Below are 22,620 nucleotides of genomic sequence, written 5' to 3'. Positions count from 1 at the left end.
AAAACTTTTGAACAGCTAAGTATTACAGTATATTATTTCTAACCAAAAATGTGAGTTATGCTGCATGAAGGAAACAAACGTGTAAGCAGTGAATCAGTCAACCAGTGTAGGAAATTAAGGACATGCCATTGCCTTAGTTATGTAATCTGGTGAATTTTTGCTTTCCTGTACATTTTAAAAATCAGCCACAAGAGGGCAGAAATATTACAGCTATAGCATAGTGATTCCCATCTGTATGGCTCAAATACAACTTCATAGCCACCAACCATTTTTACCATTGGATATATCATTTGGCATTATCACTAATCAAGTTAAGAGCTGCAAAAACATACCTTCATATTCTACAACAAATAAAAAATTTGTTTTGCACAAACTTGTTTTTGCTTTCTTTCCTTATGAAAGGCACAGGATGCATGAATGTGACTGTTATAATTAAAATTATAATAATGATCCACACTGTAAAAAACTGTTTTACAAAAATATATATATAATCAGTGTATAATCAGTTGTAAAATTTAATTTTACTGTATATAGTTTTTGCAAATAAAAATTATGCATTACTGTATAAATAATGAAAAACATCAATTTAACAGTATATTTTGTACAGTGCAAGCATCATTCATTATAACTCACAACAGTTACTACATCAGTCCTGCCCTTGAAACATTAGTACTATTTCTGTAATTTTAATGAATTCACAGCATCTTCTCTATTTATAGACATTCATACACTATTATTCAGGTGACCTTTTCTATTTATAGTCCTTTTCATCTGCACAGTACTGTTCTCTAGCATTCTGAACCCCTTTTTCACTTGCACACTATTATAGTGTTCTTTCTAGTTCTGGTTAGATGTTAACTGTACTCTGCACAATGACAATAAAGATTAATTTAATCTAGTATGAAGGTTATTATCAATAAAAATACAAAAGATGTCTCTCTCTGTCCTCCCCTCTGAACATTAAAATCTTGAACATTATTTTTTTTATTTGGTCATTCCATTGCATAACAGTGAAGCAAATTTATAAAGATCCCTCCTGGGGTGTTCTGCTATGGGCAGATACACCATTCATTGTTTGCCACAACTCCCTTCAACATTTGTGTCTCATGCTTTCTGGATGACTGAGCCCAGTGGGGGAGCAAGAGCCAAAGGGATCTGCCCTCTTTTTGCTGTTGATATTCCTACAACCAGAATATAAACATGTGTGTGAGAGAGATTATTATGTAAATCAGGGATTCCCGACCGGGGGTAAAGGTTCCCCCCAGGATTAGATCAGCAGGATTCAGAGGGTTCTTGAAAAGATTTTTGATTTTGATTTGAAAACAGAAATTATAAATGCAAAATTTCAGACCTGTATTTTCATTTAATAATGAATTGGGATTATTGTGATTGTGTTGTATTGCCAAAATCATTGTATTTATTTATTTATTTTTAAATATAACACACATTTGTTTTTTGTTAATGAAATACACTGCATGCTAAAACATTTTCCAACAAAACAAAATATTAATATTATTTACTTAAAATGTAATAAATTATTTAATATACACACACACACACACACACACAGACACACACACACACACACACACACATACACATACATATATATATATATATATATATATATATATATATATATATATATATATATATATATATATATATATATATATATATATATATATATATATATATATATCAAACATCTTTAACTCTAAAAATTAACAAAATTAAAGTAGATTTTTTAAATAAGCTTTATCCAATTTTTAGATTTATGTTCTGGAAATGCAAAATGTATGCAAAATGTATGCACATTTACTTAGATAATATCTAATTTGCATATTTAAATTAAAAACTTGTGACAATTTTTTTTTTTGCAATTCTTAATGTAATCAGTCAGCTAGCTAAGTATGGTGATATATATTAGTTACATTTCTTAAGGGTTAGTGAGCTCCTGGATTGCATCAAAAATATCATAATTTGTGTTCTGAAGATGAATGAAGGCCTTGCAGGTTTGGAACTACATGAGGGTGATAAATTAATGACAGAATTTTCATTTTTGAGTGTACTTTTCCTGTAAGTAAGAAAGATATAAGACAAAATGTACATGAATGATCATAGGGTCTGTGAAAGCGACACATTTAGTTCATGGAAAAGAAGCATGGAAGAAGGAGATGTAGAAAGGAAGGAGGTGTATTAATGTGTGAAAGTGAAGAAAAAACACAGACTGTACAGAATGTGTGAGAAGGAAGGAGTGTATCACTAATGCAAGTGTGCATGCACATTTAATAATTTAATAATCAGCACATCTGGTGCACACTATAAATGAGAGCATAAGAGTAAGTATTAAATAACTAGAACACTAAACGTTTATACTTGACCAGCCCCGCACAATTCAGTTATATAAAACAATTATACCATAGCAATATAAAGAGTTCATACCATTTCTCAAATCATGTATGTTTAATTGATCCAAATAACATTTTGTACCTTAAACTTTATAGTAGAAGATCAGGTGAATGAGTTTGATTGAGCAAGTGCATTAAAAGGAGGGAAATCATGTTTATTTTGTATGTGTTCGCTCATTTGATTAACTAAAGAACATATGCAAATCAGGAAATTGTGTAATCATGCTCAAAAAAAAAAAAAAGCATTTTAAAATGTTAATTATTCCTCTGATGGTTAAGCTAAATTTCCAGCAGCCATAACTCCAGTCTTCAGTGTCACATGATCGTTCAGAAATCATTCTAATATGCTGATTTGCTGCTCTAGAAATATTTCTTATTACAAACCATTCAAAAGAACATCTTTTATTGACAAGGGAAATCTTTTGTAACATTATTAATGTATTTAATGTTGCATATGTTTATTTTAATGCATTCTTGTTAAATAAAATTAATAATTTCTTAAATACTCAAAAAATTCAAACTCAGTTCACTGTGAGCGCAGTTGCGCTGAATGTTGGCACACTAACCACGAGGCTATCAGCACTGATGTGTGCTGAAATATGAAATGTACAAGTTGTGCATATGTTTAGTGGATTTGTCCTGAAGTGTTGGCTGAACAGGATACATGTGTGTTGATACTCACTGGAATGAGGGGGGTCTAGAGTCTCCGATGCCTCCCGTCCTCTCCAGTGGTGGAGGCAGCTCTGTATGACTGTCAGTGCACACCGACATCCCATCTGTGTGGGAGCTCTCGGCCAATACAAGCTACAAACAGACACATAAATGCATGTTTAAAAAATGTAATTGTCTAGTTGCTTTTTGTGCACAATGTGCAGATTTCAATGGCTCTTCTTTATCCCTCACTCAGTTTGGATAAACAGGATGTTTGAAATGTTCTACTTATCTCGTGACAAAAGACAGCAACAAACAAAGGCGTCAAAGGCGTTAAATAAAAATGGCATCCAGCAGAAAGTAATTTCCTGAATTATGCATTACACTTTAGAATCTGTCCGACTTCAAAGTGCCTTTCAGACTTAATTAGTTTAATGAATCAGTGAACTAAAACTGCTGATGTCCAGTATGATGCAGCTTATGATTTAGGGCATGTGCTGCATCTTTCTTATGACATATGAATGCATGACTGCCTGCCTTTTCCACTCTGATTCAGATTCAGTTATATAAGGCAGAGGTTATCGCAGCTCACCCATGACACCACTCTCCCGTTGAAACAAGGCAGTTTGGCATTATCGTCGGAGACTTCTTCTTTGACAACCCTGCAGAGACACAAAAGAAAAGGAGGCATGTATTATTAATTAGAATAGCGTTTGAATAAAACTGCTGTATTGTTTGTGGATTTTGTATATACCACTGATCAGTCCCACCAGGATTTTTCAGGACTTTTTGTTCTGACTGAATGACTGAATTTGCTGCTTTTCTCAAAAACTGTTTTTTTGTGTTGTTTTGCAGTGAAAACCAACCAGTAACCATGCACCATGTACAACATGTGACACTGATTATACAGTATACTATACATTTTAAATGTTATAAATTATGAATACATTATTTCATAATTAATTATCACTAATTATTTAACAATTATATTGTCTGTTAAAAAGATGACATTGAGATTCAACTGATTCATTCAAATGGCCGATTCATTCAGAAACAAATCATTTGAGTTAATGAGTGAACCACTGAATCATTTATTCAACTGATTCGTTCAAAAAGCTAATTCATTCAATGAATAAACACTGTCCATTACTTAGAGACACAAAGCAGTGCTGTGATCTGTTTGGAACTATTTTCGTTGGCAAGATTTAGCAAAAACAAGCAATATTATGTCTAAAATTGAAGTCATTCATTGCTTTACTGAAATTGTATAAAATTATTATTTAATGTGTTCATTTATCTGCAGAAAAAGTGTACCCTTTGTGTGATAGATTTAAGTTAACTAGGCTTGCATTAAATTATATAAATATGAAAAGCATGATGAATGATTGCTGATGAAGTGCATGATGTCCACCGACCTGTGCTGACAAATAAGCAATGATTTTTTGAAAATGTTTTTGCATGTAGTGTATTGCCTTAAAAAAGTGTGTTATATTTATAAATGAATTTGTTGCTCAGACTGACCTTGCTAATTAAACTGTTACAATGGATTTGAATAAAAGGGCATATGGTGAGGATCTCACATGCCAGCTTGTAATGAATGTGTCAACTCAAGTATGCCAACCTTATGTAGGCAGATAACAGCAAAAAATAATTCTGTAGTGTAATAAGATGAGCTATTGAAAAAAAGAAGTGTGTCTGTCTGGGAAAAGAGTGCATATATTTAAATGAAAGGTTCAGTAAGGATGCTGGTGTCAGTTTAGATAATCTGTATTTTGCTATGGAAATTTATCTTGTCTCATAGAAGCAAGATTTTACAGGGGTCTTAAACTGAGAAATCACATTTCCCTTAGCTTTTGGCCATTGTCATTGTAATGTAAAACATCCAGTAAATTTCAGAACACAGAACGTTTTAGTCAGTTCAAACACAGCCTTTATTAAAACTTGACTATTTTGTTATGTTATGATGTCATAATGTGTTGAAAGCCCACCTCTGCAGAAGATCAACATTTATTTCTACATTGCTGTTGCCCTGCCCATTGAAATAGAGAGATGCAAAATACAGTATTACTCAATCAACAAAACCGTAGAAATCAGATTACAAGATGTGTAGTGTGTAGTGTGAGTTGTGGTGATTTCAACCAACTGCCCAAGGCCAGCATGAAAGACACTGAAAACAGTTGATGGCAAACTGTTACATGTCATCAGTACATCTTATCATTTGCACGTTTTTAAGCCTTGTTCTTAAGCCCTAAACATTCAAAAGATTGAAAAGCATTCAAGCACAAGACATGGTAGAACTCAACTGAGTACTCGTGCTCCGCATTCAGTGCGCACACAGAGGGCCATGACTCAGGCAGTGCGAAAAACAGAATTAAATTCTCTTTCAATTTACATTCACAACTACCAATTTAAACTAGCAAGCGCAAATAAATGCGAAATACACTTAACCCAGCACCCACGTGCATATGCAGAGTGCCACGTCACACAGTTCTTGTACAGCGAATTAAGTTTTGCCTCTTCTTTCGCTTGAACGGACAAATACACTCAAATTTACATCGAACTACATGCCTTGGCAAGTAAAAACTGTTGGTTATGTTCTAAGTAAACGTAAACAGTTGAGAAAGAAATCAGATGTGTATCATTATGTTGGATCCATGCTTTGCCTTTTATTGTGACCGCACTTTTTTTTGGCTATTTTTGGCTCAATAATTTCAGTTGGCGAACTTTTGATGCATTCCTATCTGCAACACGTGTTTCAACCACAACTGCATTGTCTGTTCCAGATCTTTGATATATACTGAGCATTGTTATGTTTTTAACACAAATGGCCCATGTTGTTTTCAGAGTAGATCACTGCAGCACCCATCTAATATGCTGCTTTCACATGCTATTGGAATTATCATAAATATGAGTTTCCTATTTGGAAATTGGACATGTACACCTTCTCTATGTGTATTTACAACTGGGAAAGAGATAATTTTGATACCCAAGTCTCTGAGTTGGACGAGCCTTAAACTTTAAATAAGGTGGAAGAGAAAAACAAAGCATTTGTACTGGCAAGCAAGTTTTATTCATTTTTGTCACATCTACATTGCTCTCTCCTACCATTACAGTCATGTATATTCACATACATAAATAACCATTTGATGCATATTATATGTATTAAACAGCAAAAATAGCATTTAAACTTCCTACTTCCCACTTCTGAAGTTGTAATTTCGAGTTTGTCATAATCAATTGATTTGTTGCCGGAAAGTTTCTTAGGGCAATAAATACAATTCAGACAGATTCAGTAAATAATTATTCATAGCATAACTAATACACAAGTAAACTAAAAGGATTCCATTATTGTTGGAACTCTGTACAAAGATAAGTACAATGTTTCAGGACTACACATTAACATCTATTTTACATATGCAGGAGATTACTTACAAGACTAAACACCAGTTAACAAAAAACTTAATTGCACTTTATTAAATATTTAGCTATATTAGTTACATTTAGGTTCTTCAAAACTACCTACTTTGAAATAACTGCATCATTATCCATTAGATAAAACATAACGCTTTATTTCCTGTTTTTAATAGCAAGCATTATAATAGACTAATTCATATTTAGCATTTGTCCAGTCTCTCTTTATCTTTAAGTCTGAAAACAGAGAAATTCCAGTCTCTCCTCACACGGTCTTGGCTCCCACTTTCCATTTGCTACAGACTGGGCTCCACAGCGAAGAGCCACTGGACACTGGTTTGCACCAGTCACCCAGTTCACATACTGTATATTATCCCCAGACACCCAGATCCAACTACCAACCAGAAAGTTCAGCCCAATCCACACATAATTACTCTGAACGTCTTTAACTTTGTTCTCAGCCACTTGCTGCTCCATAGCTGTTGACAGACTGGCCAAGTCCACATATCGGTCTCTACAGTGTTTCAAGGCCTCCATCCATGTCTTGGGTTCTGACACCAGGATCATAGAGCGCACTGTGGCCATACAAAAGAAGGGGAGTGCATCAATACATGACTCATCAAACATTTCCCCATCCTTTAAAGCTCCACACGCTTGTGTGTTTGGTGAAATGGTTCTGTTCTTGAAATCTACATTATCAGGTTGCATGCTATTCCAATACTGAATCTTTAATAGGCTATTAAACCAAAACCAAGGGTTATTATACAACCCCATCCAAAAGTACACATTATCCACAAACATGTGCATTCCATGGATATAAACCACTAATGCAGTCAATTCTGCTTCAGTTTTCACCATCACTAGGTTCATGTTCAACAGCTTGCAGTGAGACTGAGCTTCTTTCCAGGCTTTATTTTCATTGACCATGGAGAATTCCAGAGTTTTGTTGACATTTCTGAAGCAGATAAATGGGTGTTCCTCATAGCAAACACGGTCATGCCAGAATCCTCTCCAATCAATCACTGCACAAAACAAACGGTTGTACCACTTGGAGAATGTGACAGTCTTGTTGACTCCAACCAATCTCCATGTCTCTGTCAATGGAGAATTTTGTTGAACTGTCGCTAGACCAATCCAGGCAAAACCAGTATCTATCAGATCACGGATAATGTTGTTCTCCTCATTATTAGATATAATTGCAAGACCAGCGTGATATGTTTCACACTGTTGTTTTGCCTCCTGCCAAGTTTTGTTTTCTCTGACTAAGACCCAGTCTCCAGAAATCTTCTTACACACAAAGAATAGCTTATTGTCACATGTCGTGGTATACCAATATCCAGCTCTGTTCAATGAGGCACACTTTCCAAACCAGTTGAAATAATTGGACATGGTCTCATCCACCCAGTACCAAGTGGCATAATATCTGAACAGTCCCACCCAAGAAAGCTGGTTGGCAGAACTGCTGAGATTCTTTAGATTATTCTTATCTGTAGCTACAAAGGGTTGTCCAAATTTATCTAGACAATATGCCTTTGCATCATACCATGACAATGTCTTCTCCACATGGATGATTTCATTCACTAATCCTGGTAAGGGTCCGTCGCCAGAAGTATGAAGAACTAGTAGTAGGAAACTAAGAAGCCCAAACATCTCCATGGTGAGACAGACAGCAACTGTTTCAAGAACATGTCACGTTAAACTAGGCTTGAGATTTATTTGCATGACATCATAGTGATTTTGAATAGAAAGCTCAGGGAGTCATTCCACGAAATCGGTGCCTTTTCATCCCAAGAAATAAATCAAACACAGAATTACTATAACAACAAATACATTTGTTATTTAAAAATATAATAATTCTATGTATTCTTTCATCAAATTAAGGTCAATTAAAGATTATTTAAATGTAATATATAATATATAAAATAAGGATTCTTGGCCTGTTCCTCAATATGATTTTTCTTTTCCAGCAAGACTTTTAATTTTCAAATTTAAGGAAAATGATACAAAATTCACATTTGCTTATTGTGACTAAAACTGTTATTCATCGACTGGCCGCTTGAGGCTGGCTGCAAAAGTGAGTCAATCCCATAAACCCCCCATGTTAAAATGCCCAACTTTACAGCAGAAAAAAACGTTTACAGCCTGGTGCAAAAAAGATTTTGGTCTATATAGCTAATTTTACCCTTCATGACAACTATGAGGGGGTGAATTTTTTTAGAACTCACCCGTTTAAATTATATTAAGCCTTAAAGTTCTGCATAATTAAGGGGGTGGCCACTAGTGACAGGTGGATTGCCACTGCTGTCACCGCTGTCGCGCTAGGTGGCCGTGGTTTCAGCAACCAGCTCCTGCCTTTTTGCCAATTTTTGATTACCCCAGAGTGACACGCAGCTAAGATGGCGAAGGCCCGCTCTGCCCACTTTTGGTTTCAAAAACTCTCTTCTCTCTAGCGTTGCCAAATGTATGATAATTATCGTATTTATATCATTTTTACATCTGTACGATGTACGATCAATAAGGAAAAAAATCCTGTAATGTACGATAATTTCAGAATTTTATGCAAATTTTAATGATAGTAGTTGCAGTCATAGGGCTTCTTTACTCATACACGAAATCGGCTCATTACAGACACTCTAAATGCATTTGTGTGCACCTCAGGGTGTGTTAAGAATGCAGGAGGGTTCCCTGCTTTAAAGCCAACGAGCACTATGTAGCAATCCATGACAGCAAGAACCCCTTCAACATCTGGCAACACGCAGGATTCTGATGACAGCGGCTCAGATGTGAAGTTAACTGCACCACGCAGAAACAGCTAAATTCCTTCTTCACTGGACGCTACAAAGCAAGTGTTAAAAATAATTTTAGTATGTTAGTATGCGCCGCGAAGCAGACACTAAAAATAATGGGATAGTATTTTGTCGCACTGCTTCTGTCCGATCATACGACTAGTTATCTATTGTGGTTATTTGCAGGTCGTGTCAAAATATTGTTGGTTTAGAATAGATAAATAACTCTTTTGATTCGTGTACGATAATTTCCTTCCAAATACGATAATTTTGAACTTCTGGTACGATACTTGGACATTTCCAATCTGGCAACACTGCTTCTCTCTTCTATTCTCCTTGGTGTATTATTGAGATAATGCCCATATCATCCAGTTTGGTTGGCATATGATCATCAGTTAAATTTTTACTTACCGTATTTTCCGGACTATAAGACACACATAGTTTGGCTGGTCCTGCGACTTATAGTCAGGTGCGACTTATTTATCAAAATTAATTTGACATGAACCAAGTCCAGCGCGACTTATAGTCCGAAAAATACGGTAGTATTGTTACTATCGCTGTTTTTAATGAATATTATCAGTCTCAGTAAAACTATGATAAATTATGCCTTCCAGAGCTTTGCAGATTTATAAAATGTAGGTAAAATAAATGTATTGCACCAGATAAACAGCCATGTTTATTGACTCAAAAATTAGTTTCAACTACTGAAAATGGGTATTATTCAACAATTTGCCCATGAAGCCAAACTGAGATCACCATATCTCTGGGATTTAACCATATAGAAGAAGCCACCAAAATAAAATAAATTTAAGAACCAGAATCTAAAAGGGCACTGAGATATCTTTACGTGCAAACATCGCCAACGGCCCCAGTTTATTATTGTTTCACTTTCACAGCACATTAAACATCACTGTCTTACTTCATCTGGACAAACTGTGCATCAATTAAAAGTTTAAAGACTCTAGTTTCGATATTTGACCAATATTTTGATAAAACATTGTTGCAGTGACAGATATTTAGTGATTTATGTCAGAAGTGCAAAATAATAAATCCGTATTATGCCACATTTTGAATAGAAATTCACCACTCACTCATATTCAGTCACGTCAAGAGCGGTTTATTTGTGTTCACATAGACTCACTGAACAGCGTCAATAAGGATTTATAGACAAAAGATGCATATCTGCGCAGATATATGGATATATTTACTGATGTTTACTTCATATTTCTTCAGACAGAATCGTCATTTCTATTCATTTACCACGGATTTACACGCTGATTATAAACAGACTCTCCCAGCGATCTGTGTGTGCGTGCACTAGTCACAGCTCGTGCGGTGTGTCACTCAGACTCTGATTGGGCCTTACCAGTGTCAATCTTACAGTGTCATATATGGACACCGCCACATCGTGTCACATGCTTCCTGCACACTTCCTGGTAGTTATCTGGCCAAAACAACACTGAAACACATCTGTACACACGAAATATCCAAATAATAAACCCGCGATTACGATAGTAAAGCTTGGTATGAGATTTTCTTGAGATCTGGGGCGTTTTTATAAAAAAAATCGAAAATGTACATGGGAAATGCTAACTTGTGCAGCGATGAAAAAGGCTACATATAATATATTTTTACAACAGTAAACGACCAAATTCCACCCCTGATTGCTAAAGGAAGTTATTATAAACACTCGATCGGGGTTTAAAGTGAGTTTTGAGTAAAAGTGTATTAATAATTTCATAAATTTTCTGCTCTAGCTAGATGCTAACGTTAGTTACAATGCTACTAATAGCAGGTGCTTTTCTTTTTCATAATGCATTTTTGTCACAATAATTCACGTAAGGTCGTAAGAAAATGTTTTGTTGTATTTTTATAGTAAGACTTTTGATAAATAAGGGCTAAATGCAAAGAGAGACTGAAGTGAGATCGCTGCTTTGTTGCTTTGTAAAGCCTGAAAAACCACAATCAAGGCTAATAAAGGTGGAATAAAAACAAAAGAATAATGATAAAAGAATAATGCGGATAATGTGTCATACCTGGCGGAGGTGTGAAAGACTCGTTTGGTGAGAACCATACAATCATGAAACGGGCAGTTTTCACAGCCAAACACGCATATAAAACACACATCAGTGTTTACATGTGAGATCTTACAGAGATGACAAGGGCCATAAATCAATCTGATTAGCCTTCTCTAAAAACACACATGACATGGCCTTAGAAAATATTTCATAAAATTCACAGTTTTACAGATTCGATTATGACATTTTTTATGAAGTTTTGGAAGACTTGTGGCCTTAGCTACACTGTGTTTTCAAACTCATTTCCTACATCAACAATTTTTTAAATACATTTAAAACATATGTTTTTAATATTTTTATTTTTGTTTTTATGTTTGAGCTTATATATCTCTATTATCATAACAGTCTGAGTGATTCTGATTCCTGAACAGTAAACTTTAAAGTGTCAGCTTTGTGAACAAAGGTTGATTATGTATCTAGTCAGAAAGAATCATGAGCAGAAACCTTTTTATTTTGGGAATGTAATTTCGGTCTCCATGCCAAAAAAGGGGGGTTACTAGTAAGGGGTTAATAATACAGGCACATAAATTTGAAAAAAGTGACAAAAGCTTTTCTGAATTTTTAAAATGTCACCATAGGAAAATAAATGCAACAAGGATTGAAATATAAACAAGTTTTACTAACAGACCTATATACCTCTGAGTGAAAATCTTATTTTCACCCCACCCTATAAAATACTGGATTACTCAACAAATATTCATGGCATTTAGAGTTTTGGCTTTCTTCTTCAGTTATCCATTTCTTTCAATCTATGGTCGAGTTGACATGGAATTACAAAGTTAGAAGTTTATCCTCGGATGCATAAAGTTTTATTTATTTACCCAGAATTCCATGTTGCAAAACTGTATGCAACCTACTACTAAAAGCTAACACTTAACAGAGGTTTCACAGCTCAAAAGGTACCGCATAAAAGGAATTAGTCATTTCTGAATATTTACCAACTAGTGTATGTGTATCTGGCGATGTGTTTATCTGAGGAAAAACAGCATGCATTTGAATGAAAAGGATCAGTTCAGTATGTTGGTGTCTGTACAGCTAATCTTTACTTTGCAATGGAAATTCACCTCGTCTCATGAGAAACCAAAGTCTTGTGATAAATAATAATTCTGTCTTTTCTGAAATCTGTCAGACATCTATCAGAAAATACAGAGACAGAGAGGAATTTAATGTTTAGAAGCTTATGTTTAAATTTCATTTTTATGACATCAGTCTCTCTTCACTCCAATCAATCACCATGCAGACAAGCTGGAGCATGTGACGGGTTCGTTGTTCACCAATCTCCAGTTATCATTCAAACAAGCTTTAGATAAACCAGTGCAGGCCAAGCTGTAATTTAGCACAGCATGGATATGGGTGTTATCTGCTTCACTATGTATAGTCACCAGATCAGTGTGATCCATTTCACACATTTGTTTTGCCTCTTGCCAAGTTTTCTTTTCTTTTATTATGACCCAATTTCCAGAAACGTTCATATACACAAAGAAAAGTTCATTGTCACATGTTGTGGTATACCAATGTCCTGGCTGATTTATTAAAGCATATTCCCCATACAAGTTGAAAGAACTGGTTTTGGTCTCATCCACCCACTTCCATGATGAAAATACGCTAATAAGTGCGGCCCAAGAGAGCTGGTTGGCAGAACTGCTGAGATTCTTCACATCATTCTCATCTAAGGATACATAGCCCAAACATCTCTCTTACAAGAACTGATATAATGTCAAACTAGTCTTGAGATTCATTTGCATGTCCTCATAGTGAGTGCTCGAATAAAAAGTTTGCATATTAGAATGATTTCACTGAAGGATCAAGTGGCACTGAAGAGTGAAATAATGGCTGCTAAAAATGTAGCTTTGTATCACAGGAATACATTACATTTTTAAATATATTAAAAAAGAAAGTTGTTATTTTATAATAATAACAATATAGTACCGTTTACTGTATTTCTGATCAAATAAATACAGCCTTGGTGAGCCTGAGAGACTTCTTTCAAAAACATATCTTTTCAACCCCAAACAATTGTATGGCAGTTAATTATGTTTTTCATTACTGTGGGAACCCTGAAAAGAGTACAGAAACAAGAACTATGTTTAAGGAGGACTATACAAACAAAAACTACATTTTTAGACCAACACCATCAGCTATGAGAGTCTGGACCCATTATCCATTAACAATTCCTGAATAGTTTACTTTCTGTTTTCATTAGCAACTGTTAGGCTGATGATACACAGGGAAACTTTTTGAGCAGGTTTAGTCTGGCAACTTTCTATTGAGCAATGTTTGTTGGGCACCCAGATCCAACTACCCGCCAGAAAGTTCAGCCCAATCCACACATAATTACTCTGGACGTCATTAACTTTATTCTCAGACACTTGCTGCTCCAAAGGTGTTGACAGACTGGCCAAGTCCACATATCGGTCTCTACAGTGTTTCAAGGCCTCCATCCATGTCTTGGGTTGTGACACCAGGATCATAGAGCGCACTGTGGCCATACAAAAGAAGGGGAGTGCATTATTACATGACTCATCAAAAATTTCCCCATCCTTTAAAGCTCCACACGCTTGTCTAACTGGACAACTATCTTTCAGATGAGACATTAAAGCAAGGTCTTGACTCTCTGTGGTCATTAAAAATTCAATGGCACTTCTCGTAAAAAGTTGGGGTATAACCCAGGTGTCCCCGACCTTTGTCAATCATGGCCTCCTAATAATCCCCATCCACTTGATTACCTGTATCTAATATGTGGTGAGTGCACTGGCGCCATTGTCCTGTGGTTACTGTCACATCACCAAGTGGATACTGTTAGGAGAGACCCTCACATGATTGTAAAGCACTTTTCACAATACACAATAAAACACTATATAAATGTATTATTCATTCATTCATTCATTTTGAAATCTAGATTATCAGGTTGCATTCCAAGCTTGGATCTTTATTACATTATCAAACCAAGTCCAAGGGTTATTATACAACCCCATCCAAAAGTAAAGCTTATCCACAAAAAAGAGCCGTTTTCACCATCACTAGGTTCATGTTCAACAGCTTGCAGTGAGACTGAGCTTCTTTACAGATTTTATTTTCATTGACCATGGAGAATTCAAGGATGTTGAACTTCTCTGAAGCAGATAAATGGATGTTCTTCAAAACAAACACGGTCATGCCAGAATCCTCTCCAATCAATCACTGCACGAAACAAATTGTTATAGCACAGATATAGTAGCTGTCCACAGAACTACGTATGATTGCAAGACCAGCATGATGCGTTTCACACTGTTGTTTTGACTTTTGTCAAGTTTTGTTTTCTTTGCAAAGACCCAGTCTCCAGAAACATTATTACACACAAAAAACTGTTTTTTGACTCATGTCTGGGCAATACCAATATCCAAGTTTGCTCATTGAGGCACAGTCTCCATACCAGTTGAAATAAGTGGGCATGGTCACATCCATCCAGTACCAAGTTGTAAATAAGCTATAAAGTCCCACCCAAGAGAGCTTGTTGGCAGAATCTTTCTTATCTTAGGTAGTCCAGAATTACTCAGGCAATAGTGTCTTGCTGAATACCATGACATTTTCTCATCCACATGGATGATTTGCTTCATTAATCCTGGTACGGGTCCTTTGGCAGAGGTATGGAGTACCAGCAGCATGAACCTAAGAAGCCCAAACTGTTACAAAAACTGATAAACTAGTCTTAAAGGGTTACTCCAGCCCAAAATGAAAATTGTGTCATTAATCACTTACCCCCATGTTGTTCCAAACCCGTAAATGCTTTGTTCGTGTTAGGAACACAATTTAAGTTTTTTTTTTGTTGTTGAATACCTGGAGGCCAGTGACTGTCCCATTAACTGCCAAGTAAAGAAAGGTCCAGTAAATGATGAAAGACATCGTCAGAATAGTCCATCTGCCATCAGTGGTTCAGCCGTGCCACAAGGATGTGCTGTTTTCGTTCAAATCAAAGCATAAATACAAACAGAAAACTTATTCTTGTGGCCCGGCTGGCACAGAAAAGTGTACCCTCCCTGCGTTCAGCTCATATTCTCCAAAATGGTGCTTCAGTGATGCAGAGAGACACAGAGGAGACGAATAAAGTAGTTATGTTTGTTTTCTGAACCACTGATGGCAGATGGACTATTCTGATTATGCTTTTTTAACTTTTCTGGACCTTGAAAGTGTAATTTACTTGGCAGTCTATGGGACAGTCATACGCCTCCTGGTTTTCATCTAAAATATCTTCAATTTTTGATCCAAAGCTTTTATGGGTTTGGAACGAAATGGGGGTAAGTGATTAATGACAATATTTTCATTTTGGGGTGGAGTATCCTTTTAAGATTTATTTGCATGATGTCATAGTGAGCATTTGAATAGAAAATGTTGAGCTGTAAAGATATAAAAACTTTTTCACAATGAAAATCATATTTAAATGAGGGAAACATTCAGTGTTATAGTTACCAAATTGCCATTCTGCACTATGAAGACAGGATACAGTGTCACTGTGACTGTGATTTGTCCTGACCAATCTTTGTATAAAAATGTCAATGTGATTTAGTGGGCACCCTCACATAAACTAACACTCAACAAAAACATATAAGCCACAAAGATAAAAAAAAAAAAAAAGGTTCTACATAACAGGAATAATTGACCTGTGACCCCTTACTAACTCAAGTACCTGACAGAAGGAAGAGTGTTTACCTGAGAAAAGAAATCATGCATTTGAATAAATACAAATGTACATGTATTTAAATGAAAAGGTTCAGTGCTCATCTAATCTGTACTTTGCAATGGAAATTCTTATCATTTCATGAGAAAACTAAGTTTTGTGATAAACATTTAGAGCATGTGAAGTTTGCAGGACAATACAAAGTAAATGTAATGTCAAAGTAACAGCAGGAAGCTAAGAAGCTTAAACTTAAATTAGACAATCAGATGACAAATGCCACGTCACACAGTCGAATTGAAATTAATTCGAATGACACCATAGTGAGTGTTTAAAGGGAAAGTGTAATCTACGTTAATGAAACGAATGTGGGAGTCAATCAAAAACATTAAAAGGATAGCTAACACAAAAATTTAAATTCACAAGAAGTAGTGAGTAGTATTTACAGGCTCAGTGAGCAAAATGTATCTATAAAATGATTTTCATTTAAAATTAGATGTCTAAGACGTTTTAGAGAAGGATAATAGATGAGTTCTATTATCAAATGCAATCAAATGCAACAGATTTATGGAATTCACTTCACAATTCACAAAAAAACAACTTCAGATCTGAGATATTTGTACAGTAAACCACTGCCATAATAATACAAGCAATCATTATGGCAAAAAGAAAACAATAATTAACCCAGCATTTGATGCCAGCTGCAAATAAAGACATAATGAGTAATAATCAACCACTTACAAGACAGTTTGTAAGCTAATGGCCTTAGAAAGGATCTAATTGCACTCTCTGGTATGAACAGCCTGAGGCACCGGTCTTTGCAAAGAATCCTTATCAGGATCTAAGTATAATGGTCTGAAGTGGCTTAAATCAAAGAAAATCTGACTTGAACGGCAGAATCATATTCAAAATCACTGTTTTGTGACTATCCTACAGTATACATAGAAATAAGTGTAAACTATGATCTAAAATTTGCATAACAGACATAAAAGCAACAGATTAACTTTTGCAAATGAGAATATTCTGATATATTATCTCTGTGTGTAGATATATCCTATGCTGCAGCTGTACATTAAAAACAAGCATCTGTTTCAATATACTAACATCACAAGATGGGTACATTAAAAACTGATAGACATATAATAAGGTAGACTTTGAAATGTAAACAATGCTCAATTTGTACTAAGGGGCCAAAGTGTGGGAGGAAAATATGCCCCACACTATTACACCAGCATCAGCAGCCTGGACTGTTGATGCATGGCAGGACAGATCCATGCTTTCATGTTGTTTCTGCCCAATTCTGACCCTACCATTCAAATGCAGCAGCAGAAATCGGTCTCATCAGAGCAGGCAACCTTTTTTCAATTTTCTATTGTCCAAGTCTGCTGTGGCAGAGAAAATTGTTGTCTCAGTTTCCTGTTTTTAACTGACAGCAGTGGCACCCGGTGTGGTCTTCTTCTTCTGTAGCCCATCTTCAAGGAGATTCAATGTTCAGAGATGCTCTTCTGCATAGCTACAGTAGGTTGTAACGTACGGTTATTTGAGTTACTCTCGCCTTACAATCTTCTGGAACGTTTCTGATCATTCTCCTCTAAAATCAACAAAGCATTTACAGAAACCAACAGAAATGCTGCTTACTGGTTTGTTTTTCTCTTTTTCGGATCATTCTCTGTAAATGGTTGTGTGAGAAAATCCCAGTAGATCAGCCTGTCTTGCTCCATGTTTAAAGTCCCCTGACCATCTCTACTGGCATGTGATTATTAGAGAATAATGACAATCACATCAGACTGCTCAGACAAGATTAGAGTGGACTTATTCATGCCACCAATTTAACATTCAACCAAATTATCTCATAACAAATTACGAGCATCACATCACAAATGGCCACGCTGACACATATAGAGCTTAAGTGGTTTAAGATGGTATCCCAGTCTGACCAAAAAAAAAAACAAAAAAAAAAAAACACTAAAACTGACTAGCCTGTCCAAACCGGGAGACCAGCAAACTAGCTTATACTGGTTTAAGAAGTTTTTTTCAGCAAGGTTGTAAAGCAAGATTTCACAAGATGACAGAAAATCAGATATCAGTCAAAGATAAATGTAATTTTAGTCTGTTACTGACAAGTGTCTGACATTGCTGTGTTCTCTTGCTAAAGGTCAAACATCGGTTACCATGCAAACAAACCAGTTCAAATGCAAATCAAAAAGATGAATAGCGTGTTGTGCTACTGTATATTGAACTACTACAGGCGCATACTGTATTCTGACGCTGAGTCCACAAAGGAGGAGATACAGTCATCATCTCCCATAACAGACAGGTGCCAATGATGACAAACCATCAATGACAGCTTCATTCGCAGCCAGGACTGAATACAATGAATGAATGAATGAATGAATACAGTGACAATTCCCATCATTTGACTTACCCAAAATCTTGATCCATAGATTTAAAGAAGAATTTGTAGCTGTTGACCGGTCGGTTGCTGAGGACATTTTTGAAATCTGCCAAAGTTACCTTCTCTGGAGCTACTGACAGTTTCACCAGATAAGGAGTTTCCTCCTCGTCTATATGGTAAATGATTTTAGTCTCCGCCATGAGAATACGGTGGGAACAATTGCCGGAGAACAGCGCGTGTTCCTGATGCTGTGCAGAGACAATAAATAAAATGTCTAAAATAATGGATGCTAAATGAATACAATCACGCATCTGGCGCGACTGGAGCTAAGAGCTAAGCGAATTTGTAACGCTAAGACTAAGAACACAGCCATTATTGAGGCCTGATAGATGTCTGCTGCAGCCCACTATGCGGGGGTTTTGCTGCCTGTATTGCAGAAACAGGAAGGAAAGGTTCACATCCTTGAGAGAATCAGTCTGGAATACACGAGCCGTTCTTCTGCGCAGTGCTGCCATCGTGTGGGAGACAGAAGCCATGCACTCTTCTGAGTCCGGATTCCAGTTGGCTCTTGGCTATTTATTAGTACTTACGAAGCAAATATTAAAGACTTCTACATCCTTTAACTCTACCCCATGACTAAACGTAACTACTACAACATTTACTTTACTTTCTATCAATAAACAGCAGTAAGTTTACTAAGGGGAAAACTCATACTTACTAGTGAAAATGTGACCCTGGACCACAAAACCTGTCATAAGGGTATTTTTTTTATTTTTTTTTATTGACGTGTATACATAATCTGAAAGCTGAATAAGCTTTCCAATGATGTATCGTTTGCTTTAATAGGACAATATCTGGTCAAGATACAACTATTTGAATATCTGGAATCGGAGGGTGCAATATATATATATATATATAATTAAAATCGCCTTTAAAGTTGTCTGAATTCAGTTCTTAGCAATGCATATTACTAATCAAAAATTAAGTGTTAATATATTTACGGTAGGAAATTTACAAAATATCTTCACAGAACATGCTATTTACTTAACATCCTAATGATTTTTGGCATAAAAGAAAAATCTATAATTTTGACTCATATAATATATTGTTGGCTATTGCTACAAATATTCCCATGCTACTTATAATCTAAAAACAATGTAATGTAAAAACCCTAACCCTTTTTTGACTGCACAGATGTGAAATATCTTTCAAAAGTCAGCTGCAATCTTATTGAAGTTCATCAGACATTCCTAATTAGCTGTGGAATAATTTGAATGTTTTATTTAATGTGTTTAATTGTGGTTATGAAAGAGCAAATGTAAGTACTAATGGTTTCCAGAATCAAAACTGAGGTGTTTGATTTAGTTCGAGCATAATAAATCTTCTACATGACCGGCACATCAGTCTATTTGTGGGGAACAGAAAAAATACCATATACATCATGCAAAAGACATTCCAGAGGTAAAAAATTTATTATGCTTCGAAAGACAGAACATTGGCAGTGAACTGGAAAATTAAATCATCAATTATAAAACCACTCCAGGATTATCCATTATGTGGCATCATGTACCAAAAGCATTGTGGTCTACCCAGCAAATTCCTCTTGCAACCTCAATCAATATTAACGTGTTCTTATTTAGAAGCCTTTAAGGAAATCAAAGGGTGGTTGGTTGGCTGAGTGTCATATAATTATCATAATGGGCAAAAGCATTGCTTCAGCTTCACCATAATAAACAGTTAAAGATAAAGCAGTACACATTGCATAACACTGATTTGAGCAAGCTAGGAAAGAAATGTTTGCATCTATCGTGCCTGAATTTTCATAGCCGTACTACTATAATTAAATTATTTTCATGTTGTACCAGTACATGCATTTGAATCAGTTTCACACTTAACTGTTTGCTGCAAATGCTCAAAGCTGCAATACATTACATTTAATGCCAGAATATTCAAATAAACTGTGACAAAGGCAGTTAGTTAGGTTTGTAACATGAGAAAAGTAAATATGAAAATATACAAACAATAACATGAAAAGACAATATTGCTAGAGGACAGTCAGAATACAGAAGATTTTGATAGAAAATGTTACACATTAAGGCAATTGAAGCTTTTTGTGCTAACACGGCTAGTATTGGGAATAGAATATCAAAATGAACCAAAAAAATACTGATTTAAATGGGTTTAGAATATTTTGAGTTATAATACTGAAATATTTTGGCTAAACTGACTGTGCGTTCAAATACCAATAAGAATGTAGACTTAAATCTCCATGTTTAAAACTGTTATACAAAACCAGCATAGATAATTGCAAGATTCAGTCTGGGCTAAATTATGATCTTACATAACCACATAGACAGATCAACAATATGATCAAAATATACTTAACCTAGTATAATTATTAAAATTGAAATTTCATTTCTTCATATAATATAGTACTTCATATAATATAGTAAATGTATTGAAAATGCTTATGAATTGTATCTTCAGAAAGCAGAGCTTAAACCTATTGAGAAGATAAACAAAGAATATGATCAAAGCGAAAAATAATTATGCATTTTGTGATGCAGCAATAGCTTCTGCAGTATTTGTGGCCATACACAAAACTCATCTAAAACTGTACCAGCTAAATTGCAATGTTTTGTAAATTCCACAAAGAATAAGAAGGTTCTTCCTCACATAACTGTTCATGTCCCAGCCTCGGTCAGGCCTAATCTTTACATAGCTCATACCTCACACCAGTATAAACATTCTGACACTTAGGACACAGAATTCTGGGTGTGTTTTACTCTTACTCATAAATCGCGTGGCAGCACTGGGCAAAAATTCATTAAAAAAATGCAGACTCTTGCATTTTTAAGCTTTTTGCTTGTCATTTCAGTGCTCTGAAACAGTTGTTTGCCATTAGTCTGATATATCAGTTGAACAAAAGACTGCTGGTGATACTCCTTCTTGCTTCCTGCAAGCTTCACAAGAGCCAAACATATGAAGGATCTTGAGTCAGGATAAAAAAAAGATACAACTGTGTCGTCTCTTTTTCACTTATTTCCTTGCCATAGTGTCACCTCTCTGCATTTCATTCTTCATCCGTTTCCAGATCTGCCCCTGGACCAGCCAGTGGCAAGGTACCTCTTATTTCCAAGATGGCTTCTCCATCTCTGCAGAGAAAACAAAATGAAAAGAGAGAATATGTGAATTTTGGAAAACAAAGGCAGAATTGTTATTTTTGTTTAAAAATGCATTAAAACAGTAATATTGTTAAGTACTGTATTAAGTGTCACATGATACTGAAATCATTTTAATATGCTAATTTGTTGTGCAAGAAACATTTCTTATTAACGCAGTGCTGCTTAAAGGGTTAGTTCACGCAAAAAATGAAAATTCTGTCTTTAATTACTCACCCTCATGTTGTTCAAAACCTGTAAAACCTTTGTTCATTTTTGGATGAATTTTCATTTTTTGGTGAACTAACCCTTTAGTATTTTTGTGGAAACCACAATAAAAAAAATTCAAGATTCTTTCATGAACAGAAAGTTCAAAAGAAACAGAATCTTTACTGAAGTCTTTACTGTAATATTTAAACAACTGAATGCAATTAAGTGCAATTTAATGCAATGTTTATCTGCATCTGTCTGGTATTTCTAGTTGTCTTAGTGAACTTTTGGCTTTATTCATTGAAGTGAGCCATGTGTAAGCTTTGTAAACCTCTCTCAGATGAGGAAAATGGCAAAAACAATCACAACCAATGATTCTACCTCTGTCCAGGTCAATAGATTTTTGGGAGCAAAGTTTGGACATTTCCGCTTCCTTCAGAAGATTGTTCTTGTAGTCTGCGGAGACGAACAGAAATACATTCGTCCAAGTCTTTTCACAGTTGGTGCATTTTGAGAAGAAATATGAGGTAAACTCACCCAACTTCGTCTCCTCTTGGTTGCTTGACTTCACTTCTGGGATACTTCGCTCACATTCTTTCTTAACACATGATGTGTGGCCCCTAGATATGTGGCACACATTGACAGTTGATGCTTTATGCATAACTAATGTTCACAGATGGTGTTTTCAACATCAGTAGGTACTCACACATACGTCACCGTCGGCAGAGGTGCACTTTCCTCTTTACGTGGATCAAAATCATAGCCTATGTTTAAATAAAACACAAATATTAAAATCAAGTACAGAGTATAAAAATGTCATATATTACCGACATGTGATATGTATAACTATATGGCTGAAATACACT

General features: G+C 35.5%; 2 protein-coding genes across 3 annotated transcripts in view; both read right to left on the bottom strand.

Annotated features, from left to right (window-relative positions):
- LOC127968429 (segment polarity protein dishevelled homolog DVL-1-like) overlaps nucleotides 1-18,842 on the bottom strand; it is a 37,844-nt gene extending 19,002 nt beyond the window's left edge. For both annotated transcript variants that reach the window (XM_052569645.1, XM_052569646.1), the window contains exons 1-3: nucleotides 18,414-18,842; nucleotides 3,655-3,724; nucleotides 3,094-3,215 (exon numbers count right to left, since the gene is read on the bottom strand). In XM_052569645.1, the coding sequence (XP_052425605.1) occupies nucleotides 3,094-3,215; nucleotides 3,655-3,724; nucleotides 18,414-18,694 (473 nt within the window). In that variant the 5' untranslated portion in view covers nucleotides 18,695-18,842. The remainder of the gene's footprint in view (nucleotides 1-3,093; nucleotides 3,216-3,654; nucleotides 3,725-18,413) is intronic.
- Nucleotides 18,843-19,836: 994 nt separating this feature from the next.
- mxra8a (matrix-remodelling associated 8a) overlaps nucleotides 19,837-22,620 on the bottom strand; it is a 39,252-nt gene continuing 36,468 nt past the window's right edge. Inside the window, exons 7-10 of the mRNA XM_052569644.1 lie at nucleotides 22,461-22,518; nucleotides 22,292-22,374; nucleotides 22,136-22,210; nucleotides 19,837-21,538 (exon numbers count right to left, since the gene is read on the bottom strand). Coding sequence (XP_052425604.1) covers nucleotides 21,513-21,538; nucleotides 22,136-22,210; nucleotides 22,292-22,374; nucleotides 22,461-22,518 — 242 coding nt within the window. The 3' untranslated portion in view covers nucleotides 19,837-21,512. The remainder of the gene's footprint in view (nucleotides 21,539-22,135; nucleotides 22,211-22,291; nucleotides 22,375-22,460; nucleotides 22,519-22,620) is intronic.

Source organism: Carassius gibelio, chromosome B11, assembly GCF_023724105.1.
Source record: "Carassius gibelio isolate Cgi1373 ecotype wild population from Czech Republic chromosome B11, carGib1.2-hapl.c, whole genome shotgun sequence".
Classification (NCBI taxonomy): Eukaryota; Metazoa; Chordata; class Actinopteri; order Cypriniformes; family Cyprinidae; genus Carassius; species Carassius gibelio.
This window is presented reverse-complemented; position numbering and strand designations above follow the sequence as displayed.